The sequence below is a fragment of the Manduca sexta genome, chromosome 2 (genome assembly GCF_014839805.1).
Source record: "Manduca sexta isolate Smith_Timp_Sample1 chromosome 2, JHU_Msex_v1.0, whole genome shotgun sequence".
Lineage (NCBI taxonomy): Eukaryota > Metazoa > Arthropoda > Insecta > Lepidoptera > Sphingidae > Manduca > Manduca sexta.
Window position 1 is genome coordinate 1,572,303 of NC_051116.1, and position 26,057 is coordinate 1,598,359.

The 26,057-nt window shown below is 35.3% G+C and overlaps 1 protein-coding gene across 1 annotated transcript in view; it reads left to right on the top strand.

Moving 5' to 3' along the window:
• The window catches only part of LOC115448719, a 29,199-nt gene extending 3,751 nt beyond the window's left edge, over positions 1-25,448 (top strand). Inside the window, exons 2-6 of the mRNA XM_037437705.1 lie at positions 12,311-12,420; positions 16,021-16,152; positions 16,879-16,995; positions 17,126-17,328; positions 17,751-25,448. Coding sequence (XP_037293602.1) covers positions 12,311-12,420; positions 16,021-16,152; positions 16,879-16,995; positions 17,126-17,328; positions 17,751-17,994 — 806 coding nt within the window. The 3' untranslated portion in view covers positions 17,995-25,448. The remainder of the gene's footprint in view (positions 1-12,310; positions 12,421-16,020; positions 16,153-16,878; positions 16,996-17,125; positions 17,329-17,750) is intronic.
• The last annotated feature ends 609 nt before the right edge of the window (positions 25,449-26,057 follow it).

The following is a 26,057-nucleotide window of genomic DNA, read 5'->3' on the forward strand; positions in this document are numbered from 1 at the left end:
AAAAAGTGTAGCTCGGTAGTTTGCTATATCTGTATTCTGTACTAGATATAAATCTAGGTAGGTGTAGAGATGCCCGTTCAATTTCCTTCGCTCAGTAATGGAACCACGCTCCAGATAGTTCTCATCTCGGGATTGTTTTGTTTTCTCTCCTTCGATAGTTTGATTGTCTTGCATTTTGTATTTAAAGTTTCTAGGTGAAATTTTTCTTTAAATTTAATGTTTTTTTGACGTTGGTTCTTTCCGTCTAAGATAATAATAGATTAATATAACTCTTTTTTTTTTAATTAAACACTATTCTATTCGTATTATAAATGCGAATGATTATAAGTTTGGGTGCTTGTTAGAAGTAAATGTAATTATCGTCCTATGGATTTCGATGATAGCACACGGGTAGATTATGTCATTTGGGGTGAGTACACAGATTACTTGATACCCTTGTAGCCTCGCCTAAGGTCATCCATGTTGGCCCACGTTAGCAGTGGCTAATTTGCAGTCCTAGCCGCTTTAGGCATGTGCCGCCCCTTTCTCAGGACCCAAAGTAGTGATTTAGAAAGATTATAATCATAAGGTACGCGAGCCTTTGATACATTCACCTACACCTAGCCGAATTTCGACCACAGCGGCCAATCTCAACGGAGATCAGCCAGGTACGCAGGATATATTATAGTGCACAAGTGTGTGCGCAATACACAGGTGCACTCTCTGTTCCTTCAATCTCAGTTCGTTAGGAAGTTAGTAGTTCGGTGAGACGGCAAGCCGATATTACCGGAGAGAGATCAGGCGCAGGACCAATGGCTTTACGTACTTTCTGAGGCACGGGGGTATCATACCGTTAATTTCCTGACTCCGAGCTGCGACTGAGTAATTTTTAAGATGGAAAAACCCAGTCACAATTATTTTTGCCCGACCCGGGAATTGAACCCAAGACCTCAGCGCGGTAGTCGTACTTGTACCATGTACAATTACAACTACGCCACAGAGGCTGTTAGTCTTTAATACATTAAAATACTTTGCATTTCAGTTATTTCTTGTAATCATTAGTGTTTATTTTTGGCCCGATTTGCCGCCCTTATCCTCTGGCCGTCCTAGGCCTACTGGGCCTTAGGATAAATCCGCCACTGCACGTTAGTCGTTTTGATTTAGACTGGTCAGATTAGGTAGCCGCGCTGGGTCCAATTCCAGTTTACTTTAAGGAAAGTCCACCTCTGACTACAACACGAATTGCGTGTGTATAAAATGAACTTGCTGAAATACTTGAACATTTTAATTGCCTATAAAAAGTATTCGTAAAACCAACCATAAAGTCGAAAGATAAGGCCTCGGACATTTATTACATTATTCTGACATTTAATGGTTTGATTAAGGTCTAACCTATTTATGGGTATTTATAAAATAACCTTTGTTAAACTATCTTTTTCTCACGGCTTTGCCTGAGTGACAAATCTTTGTACAAACTTTGGACCCCTATTTTAGCCTTGACAGGTCGAGTTTCGCCCTTCTTTTTTCTTTGTATATATGATAAAGGGAATCTCTGCGCAAAATCTTAGTTTTTTAGGTCCAAGAGCCTGTGTTGAGGTTGATGAGTCACTCAGTGGCTTTGCGTTATCTAAAATATAGTATAGAAATCAAAATCAGTTCAAACAAATTACAAATCTTTTCAAATACTTAGAGTTTGCCTTTTCAGATAGTCAATCTTTCTTATCATTCTGTTATCTTATTACTAAATATATTAAATGCGTATCAATACTAAAATTAGTGAAGATATTCCGTTGGCCTAAATAAGGTACTATGTTCTTACTAAGTTCTTTCAGTCCGTAGTCTATTTATCCTGAGAGTTATGCTAAATACGCATCGTACCATCTTAGATTCGCCTAAACATAAAAACATGTTACTCGATCGTATATATAAACTACCCACATCAAAAGTAAACACTTCTTTTGCAAGAAGATTCAGTGTCTTTCTTCATCCCCATATTTATAATAAAGTAAACGGTAACGCAAATTGTATAATTAAACATTGTTCAGTCAGAGAAATGAAATTTAAGGTTCAGAAGTGGTTATGTTCCCTCGAATATAACGACATTGAAGCACTACTTAAAGTAGCCCAGTAGCATACTATAACTCATACGCACAACACACATACAATTATACTCATACTAAACAATCATAATACACACACACACACACACACACACACACACACACACACGCACACACACATGACACACAGACACTTCAATACGTGTACCCTCATTCAACTACACGTATTATACACCCACACACTCAGACCCAAATTTATAAAACCTTGCATTAATGTTTCGCAATTTACTTTATTTTATTATAATGTGTAACACGGTATGTAAATCGGTCGCCTACGATACAGGCTGTGCCTAGTGTAGGGACCGAGGTATTGTTTTTGTCCTATGATCTCAATTTAATATTATTAGAATGTTACCACCTAAGAGTTATTTGTCTTAGTTCATAAGGAAAATTGTATTTTTGGTAAATTTGATAAATAAATAAATAAATATTTGATGTGCAAATGGAATTATACATTTCATATGATTCTAGGTTTTTAGTGGAAATTTCCAATAAACCAGAAAGATAAATAATGGAGGAACTAATACTTATTACTTTTCAAATTTTTATCGACATGTTTTTTTTTCTCATTTTTCAAAATGAGTAAAAAATAACATAGTACCTTGTAATAGTGAGCGATATTTTCGGAGTAAATGAAGAAATCGCTGATCGGATTTGGCACACAGAGAGATTATATGGCTACCTACCTATTTGGCTACTGCTTATCCTCTCTGACTACCTCGGTGGCGTAGTTATATTGCATGCGCGGTACCGCAGCGCTCTGAAGTCTTGGGTCCGAATCCCGGGTCGGGAAAAGATATATTTGAGGTTTTCTGTTCAATATCAGCTCGATATCAGATATAGCGATAGGCTCAGCCCCTATCACATCATTGGACACACTTGGCGAAAAGTGGGTGCCCTGGCTGCGCCTCGGCATACCCCTTCGGGGATAAATGCGTGATGTGTCTGTTTTTTGTACTGTTTATCCCGGTAAAGACTATTATACATTCACACCGGAATATGTCTTCAATGGAGCTGCGAGCAACATTTATATTTATAAAAATCTTGACACGTCATTGGGAACAAATAGGCCATGCATATAAGATGCGCTTTAAATAACTCTTCGACCCACAGGCAAATAGCGTCCATTGTGGGTGGCGGTCTTGTGACGTCACGTGTGACGTAACAGGCAAGTGGCTTAGTGGGTGAGGTCGTGTCGCGGCCTTTAGATAACCCTGGGCTTTCTTCGTGATTATCCCGTGTAGCAGATGGATTCGCAAGCATTAATGACAGATTATGTCTAAAGCTTTAAATGGTTGTTGAGGTACTAACACAATATTTAGTTGAGATATCTTGAAGTCAAATTTAAAATGGAGTTAGTTTTATAGTTTGCTTGAGGAGAGATGTCGGTCGTAAAAAGTAACGTCTAATTCTTTCTAGATCACGTAGGAAATAAAATTATTGAATGTAAAAAATCATAGATAACATTAATATTGGTATTCGGTTTTCAACCTCATTCAATACCGTTTAAAAGTATTTGAAAAACGAACAGCAAGTATTTGAAAATCGAATACCGAATGAGCACAGTTCTGTCAACTTCGTATTCAGAGAGAAAGTTTGTCTATGGTTAGATTTAATACTCTTTTATCTAAAACTCCAACAAACACGAACAAAAAGCTTGTCGGATATAAAGATAAAAGTTGGGAGCGCGTTTCTAGATTTTCTTGGTTCGAACGTGACTAGCTTCGCTAACCACCCTTTATCGATCGTTACGGCTGAACTTCTGGCAACAAGTGGTGCGAGATAAAAAGATTTTGATCATATACTCTGGTGTTGGAAACAGACGTCCACTGGGCTGTAAGAGTTTCCCTGGTTTATATTCTATAATAGCGCAGAAAAAATAATAGGTACTACATTAGCTTATGATTAGTGATTTATAGAAAAATCCATAGAGAATGGACTAATTATCTATTATTATACTATTCTGTAGATATAGGAAGAGTTAAAATGTTTGTTTTATTGTTACTTTGCTCTTTTGTTATAAAGATACCCAAAGGAGAATGATAACAACGGAAACAAACCCTATTTCCCGTAAATAAGATAGCGGATAATTTCATTTTGCAATGATGTTATAAGTAAAAGCTTCTACAGTATGCGTTCTATTTACTACTAAAACGATTCTAAAAATTCCCTAATCGATAGAAAATTCAAACTACGTATCTAAATGTATATTTTATTTCAATAATTTGATTCCGGGGTAGGACTCACGTGGGCGGGACGGCTTAATCTAATTTACTTATTCAAGAAACATATCTGAAAATACCACACAGTTCAATATTCCCCGACCTTTGCATGTGAATTGTGGGCAGGTCCATTTACGCGTTTGACGTCACATCAATTCGGAGGTAAACGATCGGAATAACATTCAGAAAGTATTATTGGACGACAATTTAACGTATAATTGCCCAAGTTTCAATTTCTACTATTTTGGGAGTGTATTTTAGAGTGGCAACATTGTTTTTTACGCTGATTAATTGGCAAGGGCGCATTGTGTTCGGCCTCAAATTTAACACTTCATAATAAATTCAAGTCTTTTGTCTAGTGAATTTGCGAAGTTAATTTACTAAATTAAATTTTGCGGTTTTAATTTCGGGTCTAGTTTCACGTTGTCTTGGAATAAATTTTTAAGTGTCGGGAATTTTCTTTTTCTTAACCACGAATGCGTGAGAACTAACCTTTTTATAATATAATTTATTGTAATGGGTGTAATGAATATCAGTGGAAATAGGAACAATTTTTTTTTAATTCATTGGGAATGTTAACAAGCCATATTATAGTTATATATTATCTAAAATTATAAAAAATAATATAGACGTAACTTTCTCAAACGACTGATTATTTCTCCAAAGAGTATGTTATCTATTTCTATGTCGAATTTTTAAACCACTTAACATGCTTTCACAATTACACTTGAACGATGTTCAAAAACATCAACCAACTCTAGGGTAATCCAACCCGTACATCAAAAAATTACATTAAGTTTTACGTTCTGGAAATCTATACTCGGATCTCCTAGTCACATTATGGATATACACCAAAGAGAATATATATATTTTTTTATTTATTTATTTATACATATACAGTTGATACTAATGTGATGTTAGACAGATTTAATCTTAACAATTGATTTCAATACATCTATGAGCCATTTCTGTGAATTGTGACAGGTTACATATAAATATATCCAAGTTCTGGGATATAGAATTAAGCAATCGTATGTCCCGATATAATATAATATACATCTACGTTACATCTACACTGTCCCTAAACCTCTTTAGTCCTTACCCAAAAATAAGAACTTTATTTTTCTCTAAAGTAGATTGGCCAGAGTAAACATGTTTGTCCGAAACTCGGACGATAAATGTAGAGAGCAATTCCTGTTAACACCCTCCGAGGGGCCATTCACCGGTACACCGTTAATTGAATCGTTTTTACGTTGAAACTTCAAACTTTAATCCTTTCCCAGATATTGTTATATTTTCAAAGTTAGGCAAGTAATGTTTTGAAGTAGTTTTTTTGCTTTGAAGATAATTAAGTGACTTGTGAAGCTGATGTTTTTAGGGACGGAGTATTATACGTTTAGTAGTGGCGTAGGGTCCATATAACTCGATTCCTGGCGGATTTCTTTCATGTAAGATTTATGTAGAATCTAATTATCATTACAACGATTTGCAGACCACATTTATGCATTAGTGATTACATATGGCCCCGATAGAGCGGCGATAGCCTAGTTGGTTGTGGAACGGACTGACGAGACGAATATCCGTAGGTTCAAATCCCGCATGCACACACCTCTGACTTTTCTAAAAAAAATATGTGTGTATTCTTTGTGAATTATCGCTTGCTATAACGGTGAAGGAAAACTATGTGAGGAAACCTGCATACCTGAGAAGTTCTCTATAGGAATTTCGAGGGTGTGTGAAGTCTACCAATCCGCACTAGGCCAGCGTGGTGAACTAAGATCTAATCCCTCTCAGTAGTAGAGTAGGCCCGTACCCAGCAGTGGGACAGTATGTAATACAGGGCCGATGATGATGATGACATATTGTCCCGGGTGCTTACAATATCTCGATATGTAAACCTTTAGGGAAGGCCCATGTTCAACAGTGGACATCTTGCGGCTGATGATGATGATGATGATTGCTTTGGCTTTCCTTGCGAAAAATTTCACTTGCGCCAGTGAGCTCTAGAGTAGTAGTTCGCAAAGTTACCTGGACTGCGACACACCTAACAAAAACTTGTAAATTAGGGACTCACCACTGGGCTCACATTGAAACGAGGCTATACATGAATAAACTGTTCAAATAAGAAAAAAAAGGTTCAGTTACATTTGAGTTTTTGATATATGTTAATTTGATATTTAATTAATTTTGAAGATATGTTGAATGTGGATGGAAGAGCCGGTAGGGGTCGACCGCACTGAACCTTCTATTGTCAGATATCTGACATTCTTTGTAAAGGACAGGTCAAAAGTACCCTGAACCCGCGGGACATGAAAAGATTGACGAAGATGTAGGAAGCGAGAGAAGTATGCCAGAATCGTGCAAAATGGCAATGCATAGTATAATACATAGCATACCCCTATGAGATAGAGGCGTGATACTATGTATGTAATTTCAATACTTAATTTGCTGGTGGTTGGGATATTTATAAACGGATAGCGACCACCGTACGCAAAGTGTAAAACCCGCTATAGTGGCCCAGGTAAGTGTGTCGCGTTCCGAATACAGCCTGAGTATCCGACATCAAACAGGCCGGTTTAATTGTGTGGTTAATCATTGCCCCTCAATCAATATTCTATCTGAAAGCCACTTCACTTGCCGCCAAGTGGTGTTACCTTGCCGTGCGTAAAATTACATTTTCATGTTACAATATTTCACTGCATACTTTAATTCATTCTCTTTTTAATAACCTATTTCTCAGTAGACTGACTAACCATCACATAAGTGCAAATTTTGTATGGAAATCTTCCCAATGTCCGCTCTATATAATCTTAGAAAACTATTTTAAATACATTTTTATAATTAAATCTTGAGAAGCTATCGTAAAATACGAAAATGAAGGCTATTTGAAGGGACGGCTAAATTAATTCGAGAAGGGTCACGGACTTCGCTTGTTCAAGCGCTCATTCAACGAGCATTCGTGAATTAATTAAACTTCATTAAACGTGGAACATGTAGATTAACTAAAGTTTTAGAAGGATCTTGTGTAATGGAATCGCAATGTAGACGAGCGACTTTCTTGATGCTGTAGAGGTATTGAACTGTAAGACCAACGCTTTGTAAACCCAGGTTTGAAAATGGTCGGTAAAGTGATATTAGGATTTTCTTCTTTGGCAGCCCGGATCTGGAAATTGCCTGATATGGCGATAGGCTTGCCTTCTGTGACATCATGGAACGGAGTAGATAAAGCGAGTAGTGGTACAGCTCTGCCTACTACTTCGGAGATAATGGCGTGATGTGCTGCGGCCATAAAGACATGATGTATTCTTTTGTTTTGGCGTGCAGCACTTCCCTTATACAGTTTAAAAATATATTTACATTCTATTTGAACATTTAGTTACAACAGTTAGCATTATGATAACCGTTATAACTAAATGTTCCATTATATTACCACCCGTGGTAGACGTCAGATGTTATAGTATTTCAAGACACGGTCTGTATGCCAGATTTCATCTAATTCGTTCAGTATTTCCAGAGACACTTCTAACAATCCAAACATTTCGACAATAATTCACACGTAACGTCTTATTTAACCTAGCTAATATTATAAGTTTATTAGTCTTTCTGTCGAGAATTAAAATAATAATCACAAGACCTATTTCATCCCTATTTACCCCACTCCAAACATTGTTAAGTGGGTGGTTTATTTATATTTGTAGTACAAGGTTGCTGAGTTCTAAAATATCAGACAAATCAGCGATGCAGCTAATCTGTGAATAGACTTCCCGAAGGTCTAAATCGATCTAAATGTAATGTAGGTCTTCTTCCACAAGGACGTTGAAGAAGAAAAGTATCTGCTTTGCAGTATCATTATTATATTATAATAATATCAACCCTATATTATATACTGTCGTACTGTTGGGCACGGGCCTCCGCTACTACTGACAGGGATTAGAACTTAGTCCACCACGCTGACCTAGTGCGGATTAGTAGAATTCACACACCCTCGAAATTCCTATAGAGAACTTATCAGGTATGCAGGTTTCCTCACGATGTTTTCCTTCACCGTAAAAGCAATCAAAAATTCACAAAGAATACACACGTCATTTCAAAGGTACCTACGGGATTTGAAACTGCGGATATTCGGCTCGGCAGTCCGTTCCACATCAAACTGGGCTATTGTCGCTTTTTTTTTCAATAAATCTATTTTGCGGATTTTGTCGCGGTTTTTATATTATAATTTTCTTCCTACATTTCGAAGTCATTGCAGCCTTCGTGGTCACGGGGAGGACTGAGGTGTCTTTATTTTTTTTGTCTCTGGGTGATGATGGTTTCCACGTTATGTTTACCATCTCCAATATCGAAGTGACTCTACCAGAATTTACAAATAATTATGTAAATGCTTTTGAAACGTTCATCTTTAGTTCATAATACTCAATCAAAAATGTCTTGAATCTGTCAAACAAAGTTTGTATAGGTTGGCAGAAATAGCTAATGCTTTTTTTTATGGGCCGGCTACGTGAGTCCACTGAACTTTCTGGTTAATGGAGTAACCAAATAGAATATCGATTGCTGAGATCTTTCTTTCGTCAGTCCATAAATGGCCTGTTCGGTACCAGATACATACAGTCAGATCTCGGAGCGCAACACTTACGTGGGTAACTATGGCGTTTACACCTTGTGTGCGTTGGTCGTGTCTTTCATTTGCGAAGGGTCCATATAATCGGATTCTGGCCGGCTTCCCTTTATATATTATTTATGTGAAATGAAATGAAATGAGATGATTTATTTGAATCTGTAAAATTTTATACATTATTTAGATTCCGTCAATATTAACTCTACCATCAGTTCGGAAAGCAGTTCTCTGGTGTTGCTCTTCTCAATCAGTTCAGGGCAAAGACTACAGTACATGTTAAAGTGAGAAGAGAAAAAAAAAATACAATTGGTTTTTTATTGTTGTTTAGAGCAGTTCATTTATAGGCTCGTGAAATGAGGAATACTTTAATATAAATTTTCATATGACTGCAAAACCCTTCAGGAATCTTGAAATTTCTCTATTATCCTTATAATTATTTCCTCCTAGCACCTCTAGCAATTAGAACAGTAGAATCTAATCATCAGAACGATTTTCAGACCGGATTTATACATATTAGTACCAATATATTGAGTCGGTTTCCCTTTCGGAAATTTCATCCTTCACCACTGGTGCCTTACCAACGTCGTGTTAAAACAATTTCTTGGAAATTTACCCAGTCCTCTATAATTTCAAAGAGCTGAATTTTAACTTTGATCTCTATTATCCATTTTTTGACATTGCCAATCCGGAGCACTATGTTTGATGAGTTTAGTACCTTCAATCCTCGTTAGTGTTGTAATGAAATTCTTGGTGAAACGGAACGGCGCGAGCTTGCTACGTGACCGAATCGAATTGGATTATAGGTGAAAGGTTTTTTATTTATTGCGCGAACCTTCGTGATGTATGCTTACGTTTTTATAATTCTGGAATATTGTTGATATGTGGAATTTTTTTGCATAGGCCGGCGAACTGTGGGGTAGATTAGTAGATTAGAGTAGTATCTCCATTAGAAGCATGCATACTGGTGGTAGGGCTCTCATATGTGAGTGTCCGCGTGGGTAGGTACCACCGCAATGGCTATTTCTGCCGCCAAGCAGCAGCGTGTAGTCACGGTTGTGTTCCAGTTTGAAGGACATTGTAACCAGTGTAACTACTGAACATAATAAGGCTTAATATCTCATATCTCGGGATGGCGAGCGCAGTGGAATACCAAAAAACTTTATAATTTAAGGTGTTGGATTGTGTTTCTACTGTTTATGGGCGGTCGTATCGCTTACCATCATGTGAACGGCAAGCTCGTCTCGTCATTCAAAGCAATAAAAAAATAATAACAATAAAGTACTAAATTGTTGGCTTGACTTCATCTATCAATGTAGGCAGATAATATTGATAGGGGTCGTAAGGCACGGTGACCCCAACATAATCCCTGGGAGGGCGTTAGTTAGTCAGTCAGCTAGTCCCAGTCACGTTTATAAGTCTGAAGTCAAGAAAGCCAAAAATCGATTGACCAGATCAGATCTAGTAACATTTTTACTTCCGCCCTATCTGTAACCACTGCTGCCTCACCTTAAATTCAAGTCTAGCTACGGCCCTGTCAGTAGGTAATATGTAAAACAATGTGACGCTGCATGCCGTGGCCGTGACGGATAGGTGGACACTCAGCATAATGCTGCAAAACATAATGGTATTATTAGATGATTACCCCCACTTTTCAACATGTATATTTCATCCCATGTGATAGAGGGCGAGCCTATCAATCAGTTATGTGTGTATTTAGTATAAAAGTCATGTAATGTTTAGTATTAGTTGGTATTATGAGTGCAGTCTAATAAAGAACCTAAAGCCAACAACACGTCTCAACATATATATTCATCCTTCCACAAATCAGATCCACACACTAAAACGTACAAATCCCAGCTTTCCAGCTGATAGGGGAAGTTTTTGCACGAACAACACGTAGATTTCCTTTATAATTATTGAAATACTTTTTTTTTTTTTTTGGTTCACAAAACTGGGTACAATATTAATTTTAAAACATATAAAGTAGTACATACATGTTTTTGCATTATCATCCTTGTTCATGTTATTACTTGTACATTGTCCTCGTAAATAACGATTATGTAATAAAATACACAAAGACATGCGTGTAGGCGTCGTGTAGGCGCATCAAATCCTTTGTTATACAAACTTTTCCATACATAAATAACGTAGTGTGGAGCTGTTGTCGATTATATCGATATTTTGTCATAAATTAAAACGTATGCATAACCTTTTGTAGATTATTATACTGTTCTTTATTTGAATTATTGTAACTCTGTATGTATAAATGTAGTTCCAAACGAGTGTTCTAAATATAAAATTTTAAAAAACTTCTTTTCCAATGAGTTTCATTCTGTTCCCGGGATTACCTGAGATAAACATACTTTATACATAGACTAAATTATTAAAAAGCATGTTTAATTCTTTGTAACACGAGGACATATTCACTATAATAAGTTTAATTTAATTGTTAACAAATTTTTTTATTTGTAATCCACATAAATAAGTATACTTGATAGAGTACAATTATCTGGGAGATCGCAATAGGGTTCTTTTTTTAAACTAAAACGTTTTTAACTTTCTTTTTTAATTCTGAGATAAAACCGAATGAATTCTGTAAGATATTTCAACAGACAATCTGTAATTTAAAGGCAATCGTCCGATAAAATGTATTCAACGATAGAAAATAGGCCTTAAGAAAACATAAAGATAAAGAATTCATGAAGTACTGAAGATTTCTTGAATATCTGAAATTTAAGTCTTTCTTAGACGCTATCGTCAATGTCACTTAATGTAAGCAACTTAATTTTTATGACAGGCTTTTGAAATCGTGTTATCTTTTGATATAAGTATTATGATAAACGAAATTTTGTTTTTAAAATCATTTTAACATTTATGATACATTATTAATTTTTATCGATATTTTATGTTATGTAGGTACGATTAAAGAATTTTTACTTTAAAAAAACAGTAGGAATAGTAGAGCTAATAAATCAAATTACGAGTACTAAAAAAACGGCAGGCAGGCATAATTCTGCCAACTAGCAAGGGATACAACACCTTTGCGACTCGACATTTGTTTTAGCTTTAATTCACTTGTTTGGTCACTTGTCAATCAATGGAGGCATCCCAAAGATACTATATAAACAACAGTAGGATAAATTAAAATTACATTACCTTAAAAAAACGATCGACAAGCATTATCGATACATACCAATCACGCAACAAATCAACAATTTTTAAAAAACGTATTCACAATATTGACATTAAAGAATCAACGTTTAACAAAAACTATCGACAATATCGATAAATTTCAATCCCTTAACAAATCAACGCATTTGCACCGCGTCGTTCAATGCGGTCTGACCTCTCATTCATGTTGTGTGTTTTCATAGTGCTGGTGGTATGTTCGGCGCACACTCTTCAGCTGGACAGCCAGGCGTCGACCCGGCGGCCAAGGGTCACCAAATACAGCAAGACCACCGTCGCTCCTGGCGGGTCTACCGTAAGTATCATGAGTTTTGGTGTTGAGGATTAAGGGGGAAAGGTTCTTAGTAAAATTTGTTTTGATGATCTTTTTGGGAAGACCTATTACAGGCAGTGGAATCTGAGCTGGTGGGAGGTCTTGGTCTATAAAAACATATTTTTTTAGTGTTTTTAAACGTGTTACTTGGCAAATTATTATTGAAAAGGAAAAATAGGTATAAAAAGATTTTAGAGGTAGAACGGTTTTGATAGTAAGTGATTATGAAAAAGACCAAACGGAAATTATCAGACGGTAAATTCTAGAGGAATTGAATACCATTTATTAAATCGCACTATACCTCGCTTTGCCGTCTTTTAACGGAAGAATAGACTGCTTTTCTGAAGCTTCTTAATTATTAATACATGTTCTGAAATACCCCAAATAAAGGTCGAAAAAAACGATGAATAAAGAAAACTTGCAAATCATACCGTTGGGGAATGCAATCCAGTTAGATACTGGGTATGATCGACTGTATTGTTTTGTGATACAACGCTTTGTCGGTTGGGTTAGGTTAGGTTTTTAATGACTTTGCAAATATAGTCATACGTACGATTTCCCGACCTATACTGTGTTTAATAGTTTGTACGTAACTAGAACATCAATAGAAACCTATTGACGTCAAAATATATGTAAAAAATGTGTTATGGTTGTAGCTGGGCACAGCTAGCTTGCACGCAACTAGAACGTAAAGAGACACACACCTATTGACGTCAAATAATATTATGTAAAAAATGTGTTATGGCTGTAGGTGGGAAAATGAATGTTAGGGCACCAGTAATGAACCCCCGAATCGTGCTTAAAATTCTAACACTGGAATGGCTTCGGCGTGTTCGGTTCGAGATCCCGGAGTATATCTAAAGTACTGATGGAGACCATCATGGTAGTTTTAGTCGGTAAAAATCCGATACACCCTTCCAGCTTGCATGTGCACAAAGGGGATCCAAGAGGAATTTCCATGAAAAAAAAAACTTACTACTGATATTTTTTTAATTTAGGCAAAGGTATATGACGGTATGACTAGCAGAGCGATCAGCGAATGAATCTAATATTTTAAATCATTATCATATTTTCTTTTTTTTTCATCATATTTTCAATTGCATGGCACCGCACTGCACTCGTCATCCTGCGACATATCTCTCGTGATTTGCTACTGAAAGATAATCGTTGCTGCACATAAAAGTAGGTCACTCCAGTTATTACAATTTATTACCGAGGATAATAGAGCGAGATGAATGCCCGCACGATGCATTCGGCGGGAAGGCGCGCCCTATTTCAATTTTGCCGCCATTTTGTCACGCATAAACAAATTGTTTCTTTTTTTAATGTACAAGACCTGAGTTTTTGTTATCAGATTAAATCAGTTTAAAATATGAATGCCTGATGTTAAGAACCTAGTTTGTTTAAAGGAAATGATTCTTAATTACCTTCATACTGTGCTAATAATTTTCAGCTGTAGAAAGTTATTCATGGATTTATAATCATAAGGTCAACACGATTGGAATTGCGAGTATTCATGGACATATGTCTCACTTCACTCTCCTTTTGGAACAATATTAAACCCGCATCGACAGCATGCTCACTCTACATCACCGAGCACTGCTCAACGAGTCCCTGAAAATGTCCAAATTATACTGAAAATGTCTGAATTATCTTAAATTGGTCTCTACTTCGTTATTTACCAATGGAATATAAAACATGTGAGCGTGTTTTTAAAATATCAAAATTATGTTAAACGTGTCCAATAAAACATTCTCTGTGTAGAGCGTTATCGTAAATGTACTGAAAATGAAATAGGTACCTTTGTACCCCTGTGGGTATTCTAATATAAATGTAGTGCCATACATTACGTCTTATCGGGGCCCTAGAACGAATACAAATTAACTTGTCCGCTTTTTATAACTAAGTTATGACTGTGCGGATTCAAAGGGAATATAGGGTTTAATTTAATGCGTATTTTTTGCAAATACAGATAAGTTTCCAGACTAAAGCAGAATTATAAGATTAAATAAATAAATTATACTTATATAAAGCGGCGATAGCCTAGTTGGGTGTGGAACGGACTGCCAAGACGAATGTCCGCAGGTTCAAATCCCAAGGGTACACACGTCTGACTTTTCTAAAATCATGTGTGTATTCTTTGTGAATTTATCGTTCGCTTTAACGGTGAAGGAAAATATCGTGAGGAAACCTGCACATATGAGAAGTTCTCTATAGGAATTTCGAAGGTGTATGAAGTCTACCAATCTGCACTAGGCCAGCGTGGTGGACTAAGACCTAATCCCTCTTAGTAGTAGAGGAGGCCCGTGCTCAGCAGTGAGCAAGTATATAATACAGGGCTGATATTATTATTATACTTATATAAGCCTTTGGAATCTAGAGAAATAAATTAAAGCGAAAACTATTATGAGATGTGTCGTGTACGAACTAGCAAATGTAGAGTTATAAGACTGCTCGAGATTTAATTAAAGCAGAATAATTTTACGAAGGCTCTGGAATGGAGGCCACGAATTGGCAACTGCTGCGTCAGAATTCCACCCACGAGGTGGACAGATGACCGAATAAAAGTAGCAGGAGGTCGCTAGATGCGGGCCGCTTACAATAGGTCGATTTGGAAATCTTTGGGGGAAGCCTATGTTCAGCAGTGGACTTCCTACGGCTGATGGTGATGACTATGATGAATTTTACCATACAATAATTTATAATTTTGATACTTCAGGAAGCGGTTAGGCCCTCATTTAAATGGATTCATTATTGCTATCAAATATCGTACGCAATTATTGTCTAATACGCAACCTCGTCTGAACCAATGGCTAGACAATTTCCATCTGCGTTGGGTAAAGAAGAGAATTTAGAAAGATATTCAAAAACCGAATATTGTTAGTAAACATTGTGTTTTATAGCTAGTTCATAATCATATTACGTATAATTATTTCTTTGTAAATTATCGATTGCTTTAACGGTGAAGGGAAACATCGTGAGGAAACCTGCATACCTGATAGAGCATATGAGAGGTTATAGGAATTTTGACGGTATGTGAAGTCTACCAATCCGAACTAAGCCAGCGTGGAGGACTAAGGCCTAATCCTTCTCAGTAGTAAAGGATGCTCGTACCCAGCAGTGGGACAGTATATAACATTGATAATAATAATAATCAATATATATATCTTTTATTTGTGGTTTCGTGGAGAAAGTGTCTTAGTACTACAGCCCAGCCTTCGTGCGGGCATGTGTGCGGCTATATTTGGTCACCATGCCTTATAACCCGATACTCCAGAGGTGCAACTAGGCCACCTCTGCCTACCTGATAAAGGGGAATGTGATGTTATATGGGGACGACCTTCTCGCCATAAGGGAACAAATTCCAAGCTCCAGGCTGATAGTGAGCAGAATAAACCCAAATGTCATTTTGTCCGACCAGAAATTAGAAACTGGGACATCAAAGCAGTGGTCAGCGCAATACAACTATACAATCAAGGCAGTCATCCAGTTGCAATAAAAAACCTCAAAGTAGTGGTCGTACCGCGCAATGTAACTCTCGAGGTAGAAATTCAGTTGCAATAAAAAGTGTGATGGTTGCAGGAACCGGCGACAGAGCGCAGTCTGATGACGGCGACGTATCGGCTGCAGGGCAGCGGCGGCGAGACCTGCATCCTTCTGACTGTCGACGCGCTTCTAGACATATCTTATGTGACCAAGTTGAATGAACGTGCTGTGAGTAGACCACGTTTGAAATGAAATGATTTATTTGAATCTGTAAAATGGTATACATTATTTAGATTCCGTCAATATTAACTCTACCACCAGTTCGGAAAGCAGTTCTCACCAGAGAAGAACGGGCAAGAAGCTCTGGTGTTGCTCTTTTCCATCAGTTTAGGATAAAGACTACAGTACATGATAAAGTGAGAAGAGAAAAAAAAATACAATTGGTTTTTTATTGTTGTTCAGAGCAGTTCATTTATGAGTTAACATGGCTCTAAATAGCGACAATCTCTATTATTTATTTTAGTTTTCGTTTTATTATTGATCTAATATTTAAATAGGGGATATTTTATGTTGCCTTTGTCTAACAATATATCGTATAAATTATTTTTCCGCTTCTTTGATTTTATTATTTAGCGAATAAACGTTAGTGAGCCACGGTAATAATTTCTTCTTGGTTTAATGATAGTGTATTTGGGGGAGGGTGTTCTTGGAGTCCATTTTTAGAACACTATTATGTGGGTTTGGTCGATTGTAATATTACGACAAATAAGTTAAAAGTCAGATGCAAATGTCTCCCGCAAATTTTCTGAGACGATTCGAAATTCAAATTATTTATCTGGGGTAAGAAAATATGGCCATCTATCATATTAAAGACTAGAAGGTTCTAGATCTATAATAGAAACACTGTTACATCTTTCAGGGACTAAATAATAGCTTATCCCCTATATTTTACAGGACGCAAACACCTTCGTTCCCAACAACGCGAATGTCGGCGGCATGTGTAAGGACGGCGATGCAGAGACCCTCGTGCTCACCTTCAAGGAGTTCTCGCTGGAGTGGTTCTTTGCTAAGGTAAGATAGTTCTTATGGCTAATATAATAAGGCGATCTTCATCCTCAAAATCGCGAATGTGGCCGCGACGGGTTCTTTGTTAAGGTAGAATAATATTGTTTTTATTATAATAATAATCTATAATTTCCAGACGCCAGGAGGCGAACGCTGGTACGCTGAGAGTCTTCGTCTAACCTACAACTCAAGCGCCAGGATCTTGGAGCACGCGGCCAACCAGAACCGACGGGTTTCCCTCACCAGTGATTCCAGGGTGCTTCTCTTCCCCACTCCTGTAGGAAAGTCCTTCTACTGCCCCGAAGAGACTGTTATTGAGTTATCTGAAGAGGATACTAGGTGAGAAAGTCGGATATTTGATTAAAGATAATGTCTACAGGTGAAACATTATTAATTGACTAATGTATATTTGGAATTAGCATATTTTTGTGGGTTTTTAGAAAATAGCCAACATTTTGATATAGCGGTCATTCAGTCTTTTAAAATTTTTCATCTGTGGTTAGTCTATCTTTAGGTGGGATAAATGTGTAGGTGGATTTATTAATTTATGATCTAGTTTGAATAGCTTTTCAAGGTGAAAAACAACTTCCGCATTTTATCTTTAAAGCAACGATTCTTTTTTTCAAAAAACGTCTCAAGACGTCCAATTTACCAACAAAGCCGAGTATTAGAAATCATAGTTACTTCAGACGTGTTTAGACGTATCTACAAATCTGAATGTAAGATAAAATCCAATTAATAAAATAGAAACATTTCCACAGCCCCAACACAGGACACCGCGCGAAACTCTACCTCCGCCAGATGCGTCTTCAACCGTTCATGTTCAAACGCGACGGTGAGTTTGGCCCCGCGTGGCACTGCTCGGACTCGGCCCGGGCACGGTCCGAAGCCGCTCCTGTGGCGGTCGGGGCTGCTTTAGCCGTCGCCACAGCAGGCACCCTCGTCGGATACGCCATCTGGCGTTACCTGAAGGTCAAGAAGGTGCAATACGATACTATGGAATGAGAGCCCGCCCACGTATAACACTCTGGGTGTTATATGGATTTTTTTGTTTTAATGGACGTAGCTATTGTCAAAAGGAAGAAAAATCTGAGTTTAACAGGAACTTTTAATGTTTTTTTGAGAATTGGGAAGGTTTTGGGGGGAAATTGGTATCAAAATTATTACGGTAAATTATGATTTTTTTTAAGTAAGGATGGTGATCAAGGCAGCTACGTCTATAACATCGTGCCATTATAATTAAAAATTCAATAATCGGATAATTTATTTTACGTATAAAGTTTTTCATCAGTACCTCCAATTGAAATAATTTTAAAGTGATTAATTTAATAAGAATTACTTCATTTTTATCTTTATGTATAAATTATTTTTAATGAAAACGCTTTGACAAAATTAGATACTGTTTAATCTGATCTAAGGAGAAAAAAAAAGAGCCAAATAGTTAGTACTGATTAAAAATTTTATAAGTTCGAAGGTTTATAAAAAAGTTTTCTTTTAATTAAATCCTTATGGCATAAGTATTATGCATTATATTTGAATAGAAGCGGATTTATCCGTCTCGAGTAGATGCGCACAATTTCTATTAAAACGCCTATAGACGTTTATCGAAATTATGACGGATATATGCGTTGTGACTAAGACGATGAAATTTTTTGATTACGATCATTACATTATTTAATTATTTTAGTGAACTGAAAGTATTGTTTACCACAAATTTTCGTATTACGTTTTGACAGCGTATATTTTAAGTAAATTACTTTTGAATTTCTTTACCATTTACAGATTTCTTTACCATTTTTTATAATAAGTTTTAAAACAGGTCTAAAAATATTTATATTTTAGTTGTTAATATTTTTCGATTCAATTTATGATTTGATTATTTAGCGTGTTAAATTAGATTAAGAATCATGTCATTACCTAAAGGTTTAGAAGTATATATAGGTTACTCAGAGTGAAATATCAAAGCCAGTTAAGATATAAATGAAATTCGCTGCCACTGGGTAGCAAAAAATGCATTTTGCCTCCTTAAATTTCTTGACAAGCGTGCTACCGCGTGTCTAAGCGATATTTTGCTACCCACAGCGAAATATCGCGTATATTTTAAACAGGATTTATTCAGTGAGATATATTTAAATGTATGCCAATTTCTTGTATCGATAAGTAATTAAGATTGTTATGCGAACATATAGCATTAGGATAGGACGTGTAATGACGTTTTTGATGGTTTTAAATGGTCGGAGAGGTTATGTTGGAATTTTTACTTGCTTAATTGGTGAAATGCTATATATTTATTGGTTTTGTGGGAGTGTACTTAGAATGAGAAATCGGTAAGATCTGGAGTGCGAATTCTATTCTCTATTTTAGGTAATAGGCTCCTTCTTTGTACTACTACGTGGCTGAAATATGAACCGTGGGTTAAAGCAACATGTCTGATATTTAATGTATCTCAAGGACACAATATTTGAACTGAACTGCTCTTTGTATCAATTTAAGTCATGATTGACATAAAAAAGTGAGTAAAGAAATAAACTGCAGTAATATTATTTTGCCTAAAGCTAGCCACACATTATAATAAACGTTCTCTGTCAAACTCCTTAGAATTGTTTCGTTGGTTTTGGAAATACATAGTGTCGTAGAATGAAGGTTATCAGAGCAAATAAATCCTTTTCATTCGATTGCAAAAACTACTCAAAAAATTTGGTTTTGGTTTAAATGTTGACATATCTCTGTAGACATATCATGCGTACTATATCGCAACAATATTAGCCATTAATCTTTATTATACTTGCTTAACTTGTTAAGTTTAATGGTGAAGGAAAGCATGGTGAGGAAACCTGCATACCTGAGAAATTCTCCAAGCAATTTGAGGGTGTGTGAAGTCTACCATCCGCACTAAGCCAGCGTAGTTGACTAAGGCCTAATCCCTCTCAGTAGTAGAGTAGGTCCGTACCCAGCAGTGGGACAGTATATAATACAGGGCTGATTATATTATTATTTTTATCATACTTGCTTGATAAAAACTTCTGCCAAAGAGAGGGTTAAGGCTAATAAGCCTTACTTTATGTTATTTTATGTCATATCCTTGCAGTGCACAGGTTTTTTTACTCTATCTATCATAGCTGGGCATTATCCTTTAGAGAGAGAAAGTAATATCAAGAAATATTGACTCCATTTAAAAATGCTTTGACAGCTGTCAAAAACGTCATGACAAAGAATTCAAAATGGTCGCGTTTGTAAAGCAGTAGCGATGTTCAGATATTATTTATATGGTATAAATGTGTATATTCTGAAGTTTTTTGGAATAGCTAAGTCAGATTTGAGTAAACAGTTACAAATTATAAAAATGCACCTGAAAATATGCATTGCATTTACAAAATTATAAAGCACATATATATCGCTAAAAATATTTAAATTTTGTGTGTGTGTGTGATTTTTATAAGTACTCTCTGCTTAACTCTTCTAAAAGAATGAGAATATAAAATAATATTGTAGTAATATTGCATTTATTCCTGACTTAGCTATTCCATGTAAACTTAACAAATCATTTGTGTAGTGTTTTCATGAGAAGTTAGAAGGAGCATTAATAGTTTAAATTGTTGATGGTTGAATAATGTAAAAATGTATTTAACCCCCATACCACCCACATAGAATAAGTTAAAGAGATTCCTAACCTAAATATAGAAGGCGCTGATGCCAGGAAGTGTATTGCTACAAGCATAGTCACAACATGAATCACCGGTGATACATATTGATTTTTATCCTTACTTGTGAGTGCGTGGTGTTGTGTGTAGTTCCATCGTGATTTTGTATTATATATCACCGGTGATACATAGTTAGGTATGAATCACCGGTGAATCATACGCCAATCTTTCGATAAAACTTTTATTAGCATCTAAAGGTTGGGAATCTCTTGTATATTAATGGTTTCGTCATTCGAAGGCTTATTAACCTTCAGAATAAGGAAATTGTTGATTGCTCAGTAGGCTGTTATAAGTTATACTATTAATATAGTGCCCGCTTACCTTACGACTAAAGCACATCCTTTATTATGAAGGAAAAAATATTTTGGCGGTAGCAATTAAATCTAAATGACACCAATTTGTCATTCGTGACTCATAAGATCGTCATTGGTTATATGCGAATGACAAAAATAATTATTGAAAAGCGAGTTTCTAGAAGTAATTGCCTACTGAGCGTAATATTTATAAATTATATTACATTAGATTATGGTTAACTATCATAATACATATCAGATGATAATAATATATAATTTTATCTACATTATTGTAATTATAATCGATATGAGTGTATTGCCACGCTTTAACATTTATTTTGAGAACAAAATTTGGTTCTTCCTCATTAATGATTTGTCCAAAAATTCGATTTCGTAATGTTAAAATAATCTCCAGGGAAACATCTGAAAACTGGTAATGTATTTATATCCTTTCTTAACTAATGTCGTGTTGTCAAAATGAAAAAAAAATAGTTGACAGTATTTTTATTACTTTATTTTCGCAGAAATTACAATAATAATAGTTATTTTCTTATATCTACGTTTACAAAATACATCTTAAAGCGTGGTAATTTTAAAATATAATTGTTTTGTGAATTGTTTGCGGTGTAGTGAAGACTACGAACGATATTACGTGTACAAGCAATAACATGTTTTTATTCGAACGCCATAGTTTGACGTGATGGCTGATATTCGATGTTGTATTGTGACGCAACGCCTGGCACTGGTGTTGCTGTATAATAGCGTTTATAAATATTCTTTTTTCAAACGGTTGTCGTCGCCGCCATATTGAAATGGCGGGAAATTTAAAATAGGAATTACTACTAATGCGTCGAAGGGGTTTGATGATTAATGACATTCAATATTTCTCATGATGGAATGAAAATAAAATGATCTAAAGGCTACGGATAAGCGGATTTCAAAATGTTGGCGATAAGAACCGTTGTTTAGATTTAATGTTTTCCTCTTAAAATATTGATAATTTATGTACATATCCCATCTTATTTCATTGATGTGTGTTGTTTATAAGAATACTAACATATGAAATACCTGTATATTTTTTAAATTGATGATACTCTGTTTAGACGAGAAGTATAAGACCTTCATTATATATTTTTTAAGCACGTAAGAATGATTGTGTATAAGAATTTATTATAAATCCTAGATGATAGTTTAAACATATCCATATTTATTACATTTTATGATATTAATTGAGACAGATGAAATCTGTGTATGTTACTCTTATGTATAATAATTATTTTGTAATGTATTAATCATGTAGATATTAATGTTTTATGTAAGTTTTGTTTTTATAATATTTCGATCTACCTCGTCTTTCTTCCCGTATAATTAAATTATATTTTTGAATATTTTATGCTTGTTTTTGAGTTGAAACATTTTGCCTATTTTTTTCTACCACTTTTTAGGGTAATGGATAGTAATATATTATATTTTTAGTCTGATAACACTGGTGGCCAGGTGTTGCTAGTTAAGTGCGCTGTGTGTTATCGCTTTCTGAAGTCGCAAGACTTTCTATTTATTTATCGTACATATATCATATATTATTAAATCAATTTAACTACATATCCTTTTTATATTTTAAGAAATGGATCGTCTGGTTTAGTTTTAAGGAACTAATATTATACTTCAACGCTTAGTTCCAGATTATGACGCCATTTTAAAATGTAATGGTTCTATATTATTCATGGGTTAAAGTTAGACTTTTTCTACCAATTGTATAATCCATATCATGGTTTATAAATATTTTTACAACTAGACGATCCTGAATCTCATATTTTGTAGTAAGTGTGATAAAATGTGAATGTTGATTGTTACTATTTATTTTGTATATAAAATTAGCTTTTACGAGATGTATTAAAAGCAGTTCAAGTATTTGAGTCAAACGGAAAAATATCGTTACAATTTAATAGAATATAAAATATTCCAACCTCATTGGAAATCCTAGTGTGATTGCCAATTTAGGTTTTATTAACTATAATTTAAAATGTATTCCAATACTTTCCAAAAATACTATTGTTTCGTTCTAGAGCCACGAAAAGCGCAGCGTTAAATTTTTTAAAGGTGGTTGATGTAGCTAGCTGGCCTATCGTGAAAATAAATTGGTTCTATGGGAAAAGAAAGTGACAGAAAAAGAATAATTCAGATAACTTTTGAAACCAAGCAACGCACGTATTAACAACCCTGCTTTCAGTAGTACAACGCTTGCGCCAGAAATAGTAGAGCAACGCAAAAAACGCCATATTTAGAATGAATATTGCTATAGCAATTGCGAGAAGTTAAACTTTCTTCCTACATGTGAGTGTCATTTTTTAAATTTATGAGCAACTCAAATCTTTTTTAAAAGAGTGGCTCTATCGTATGAGATTGTAAAAAAAATAGTATATTTTATTTCTATCATAGTTTGGACTCTATTGGGGATACAAATTATAATAATCATTACGTTAAAAGAAGCGGAATCTAGTATATTCTTTTTTCAAGCATTTTTTGTTCTTTATTTGAAAACTGTCTATCAAAGACCTAGGATAATTCATGCAAAAAAGTCAGCATAATGAAACTACCTTGGTCATCCCATTACATTTATTTAAATTGCGGAATGTGAAAAGCGAAAGATTAATAATACATCTCGTAAAAAAATCTTCATATAAACTCGTGTTAAGGTAGATTAAGTTAGATTTTATAGTCCCATTCTTGGCTTCTTGCTGTAATATAGCTTTGGTTTTGCAGTTATGAGCTGTTTACAGCTTTGTTTTTGCCATTACGGTCAAAGTTTATGTGGGTCGACTTGTATAAAGACAAATTTCTTTCATTAGCATAAAATGTTCCTCGAATGGTAAAAGTATTAACTGTAGAGAAAATAATCATATATGTACGCTCAATGTGGTTTTCCCGCCAGAATTTCGGTACTAGAAACAACAAGTGATATTGGTTGAGGTCGGAGGATATTAGCATTCTAATAATTCTGGTTTTGGACCTTAAATTATAAGGTAGAGTCAGATAGAAACAACTTTTTACCACTAATACGTTTTTTAATACAATTATCACAAAAAATCATAATCTTAAATTGTTTAATAGCACTAACCTCTACACATGGAATTTGGTGGACTTATGCACTTTGAGAATGCGTTCTAATAAAGAATATTAAAAAGACGAAACGGCAGTTGATAAAGTTCAAATACAATAAGTCGTTTTCAACTATAGATTCACGAACGAAACCTATATAAGGTACCCACATTATACTTTGACCGTAAATTAATTTCAATATAACATTATCGCTTTCCTCGTGTTGTGTAAATATTTCTGAACCATATCATTCGGAAAATTATAAATATCCTTTATCTATCCTTACTCTTTCGATATATCCGAAAATATCTTTTACTAGATTAACTATTTTCCTAATATTTTTAATGGAACTTCTGTAGATTGTTTTCTCAATAGTGTTTTAGTGATAACGGTGCGTTTGTAATAAAATAAATAATGTATTAAAAAAAAGATATATTATATGCCATACAATTTGTCTTCCAAACAACATTGATCTTATACCAATAGAGTAATCGTAGCTTATTATATGTAAATCGTAATTTAAAAGGTGGTGGTTTACGGCTTTAATAATGCTTAGATATGGCGGCGTACGGAGGTGTTTTGAAATTTGTACGAAACTTAAACGAATGGTAGAACATTTTACAAAAAAAAATATTGATCGGTCGAACAGTTTGCACAAAATTTATCGAACGTTCGAACAGTGTACAAAAAATAAACGAAGGGCCGAACAAATTAGTATATTCGTGTTTTGATAAAACAGTAAAAAGCTGGTGCACCTTAATTGAATAACATCTCTTCTCATCATTCTCTTTAGAACAATTTAGAGATAAACTCATCAGGTGAGGTGCATATGAATAAAATACTTTTATGACGTGAAAAAAATTTATTATAAAAAAATGTGTAATCTAAAACAATTCTGTATTTGTTTATTTTTCATAATATTAACATTATATACCGAAACTGAAAGTCGTAGGAGGTTGCTGGATGCGGGCTTACAATAGGTCGATCTGAAATCTTTGGGGAGGCCCATGTTCAGCAGTGGACATCCTGCGACTGACGATGATATTGAAATTAAAGAATTATGTACAGTACATAAAACTGATTTTTTTTATGTAAGCACTTTGGTAAAAAATACGAAACGTCCGCCGCCATTTTAACCATCTATATAAATTGAAAGTATTGTATAAGATTTCATGTACCCTCGCTGTTAATGTATTGTAACCATTGCTTGTTATGTCTGTATATCATAAGTGAACCACAAATGTACTGCACACGGTGTAATGGCTCAGAATCACCACCGAATAATATAAGTGACATATCTCAAATTATTGTAATTTAGTAAGTTCGTTTATTGAATTGTCTTTATGAATAAATGACGTCAAAATTATTGTGTTTTTTTTTTTGGTATTGTATAATATGATGAATCCCTCCTAGCCGAATTTCGGCCACGGCGGCCAATCTCAACGGAGATCAGCCACGCAGGAGATATTATGTGCACAAGTGTGTGCGCAATACACAGGTGCACTCTCTGTTCCTTCACTCTCATAGTTCGGTGAGACGGCAATCCGACATGACCGGAGAGAGATCAGGCGCAGGACCAACGGCTTTACGTGCTTTCCGATGCACGGGGGTATCACACCGCCAACTTCCTGACTCCGAGCTGCGACTAAGTAATTTTTTAAGATGGAAAAACCCAGTCACTATTATTTTGGCCCTAGCCGGGATTCGAACCCAGGACCTCAGCGCGGCAGTCGTACTTGTACCGTGTACACTTACAACTAAGCCACCGAGGCAGTCAAATTGTATATTGTATTATATTGTATAAATATATTCTCTGACGTGGTCAGAGATTGAAATGAAACTATTTTTTGGATTTAATCGTGGTTCTTTATATTATCAAAACGTCGGGAGAAAATTATAATATAAATAACTGCGACACAACCCGCAAAATAGTTTTTATTTGTGTTCTATAAAAGTTTATAATTTTACATACAAT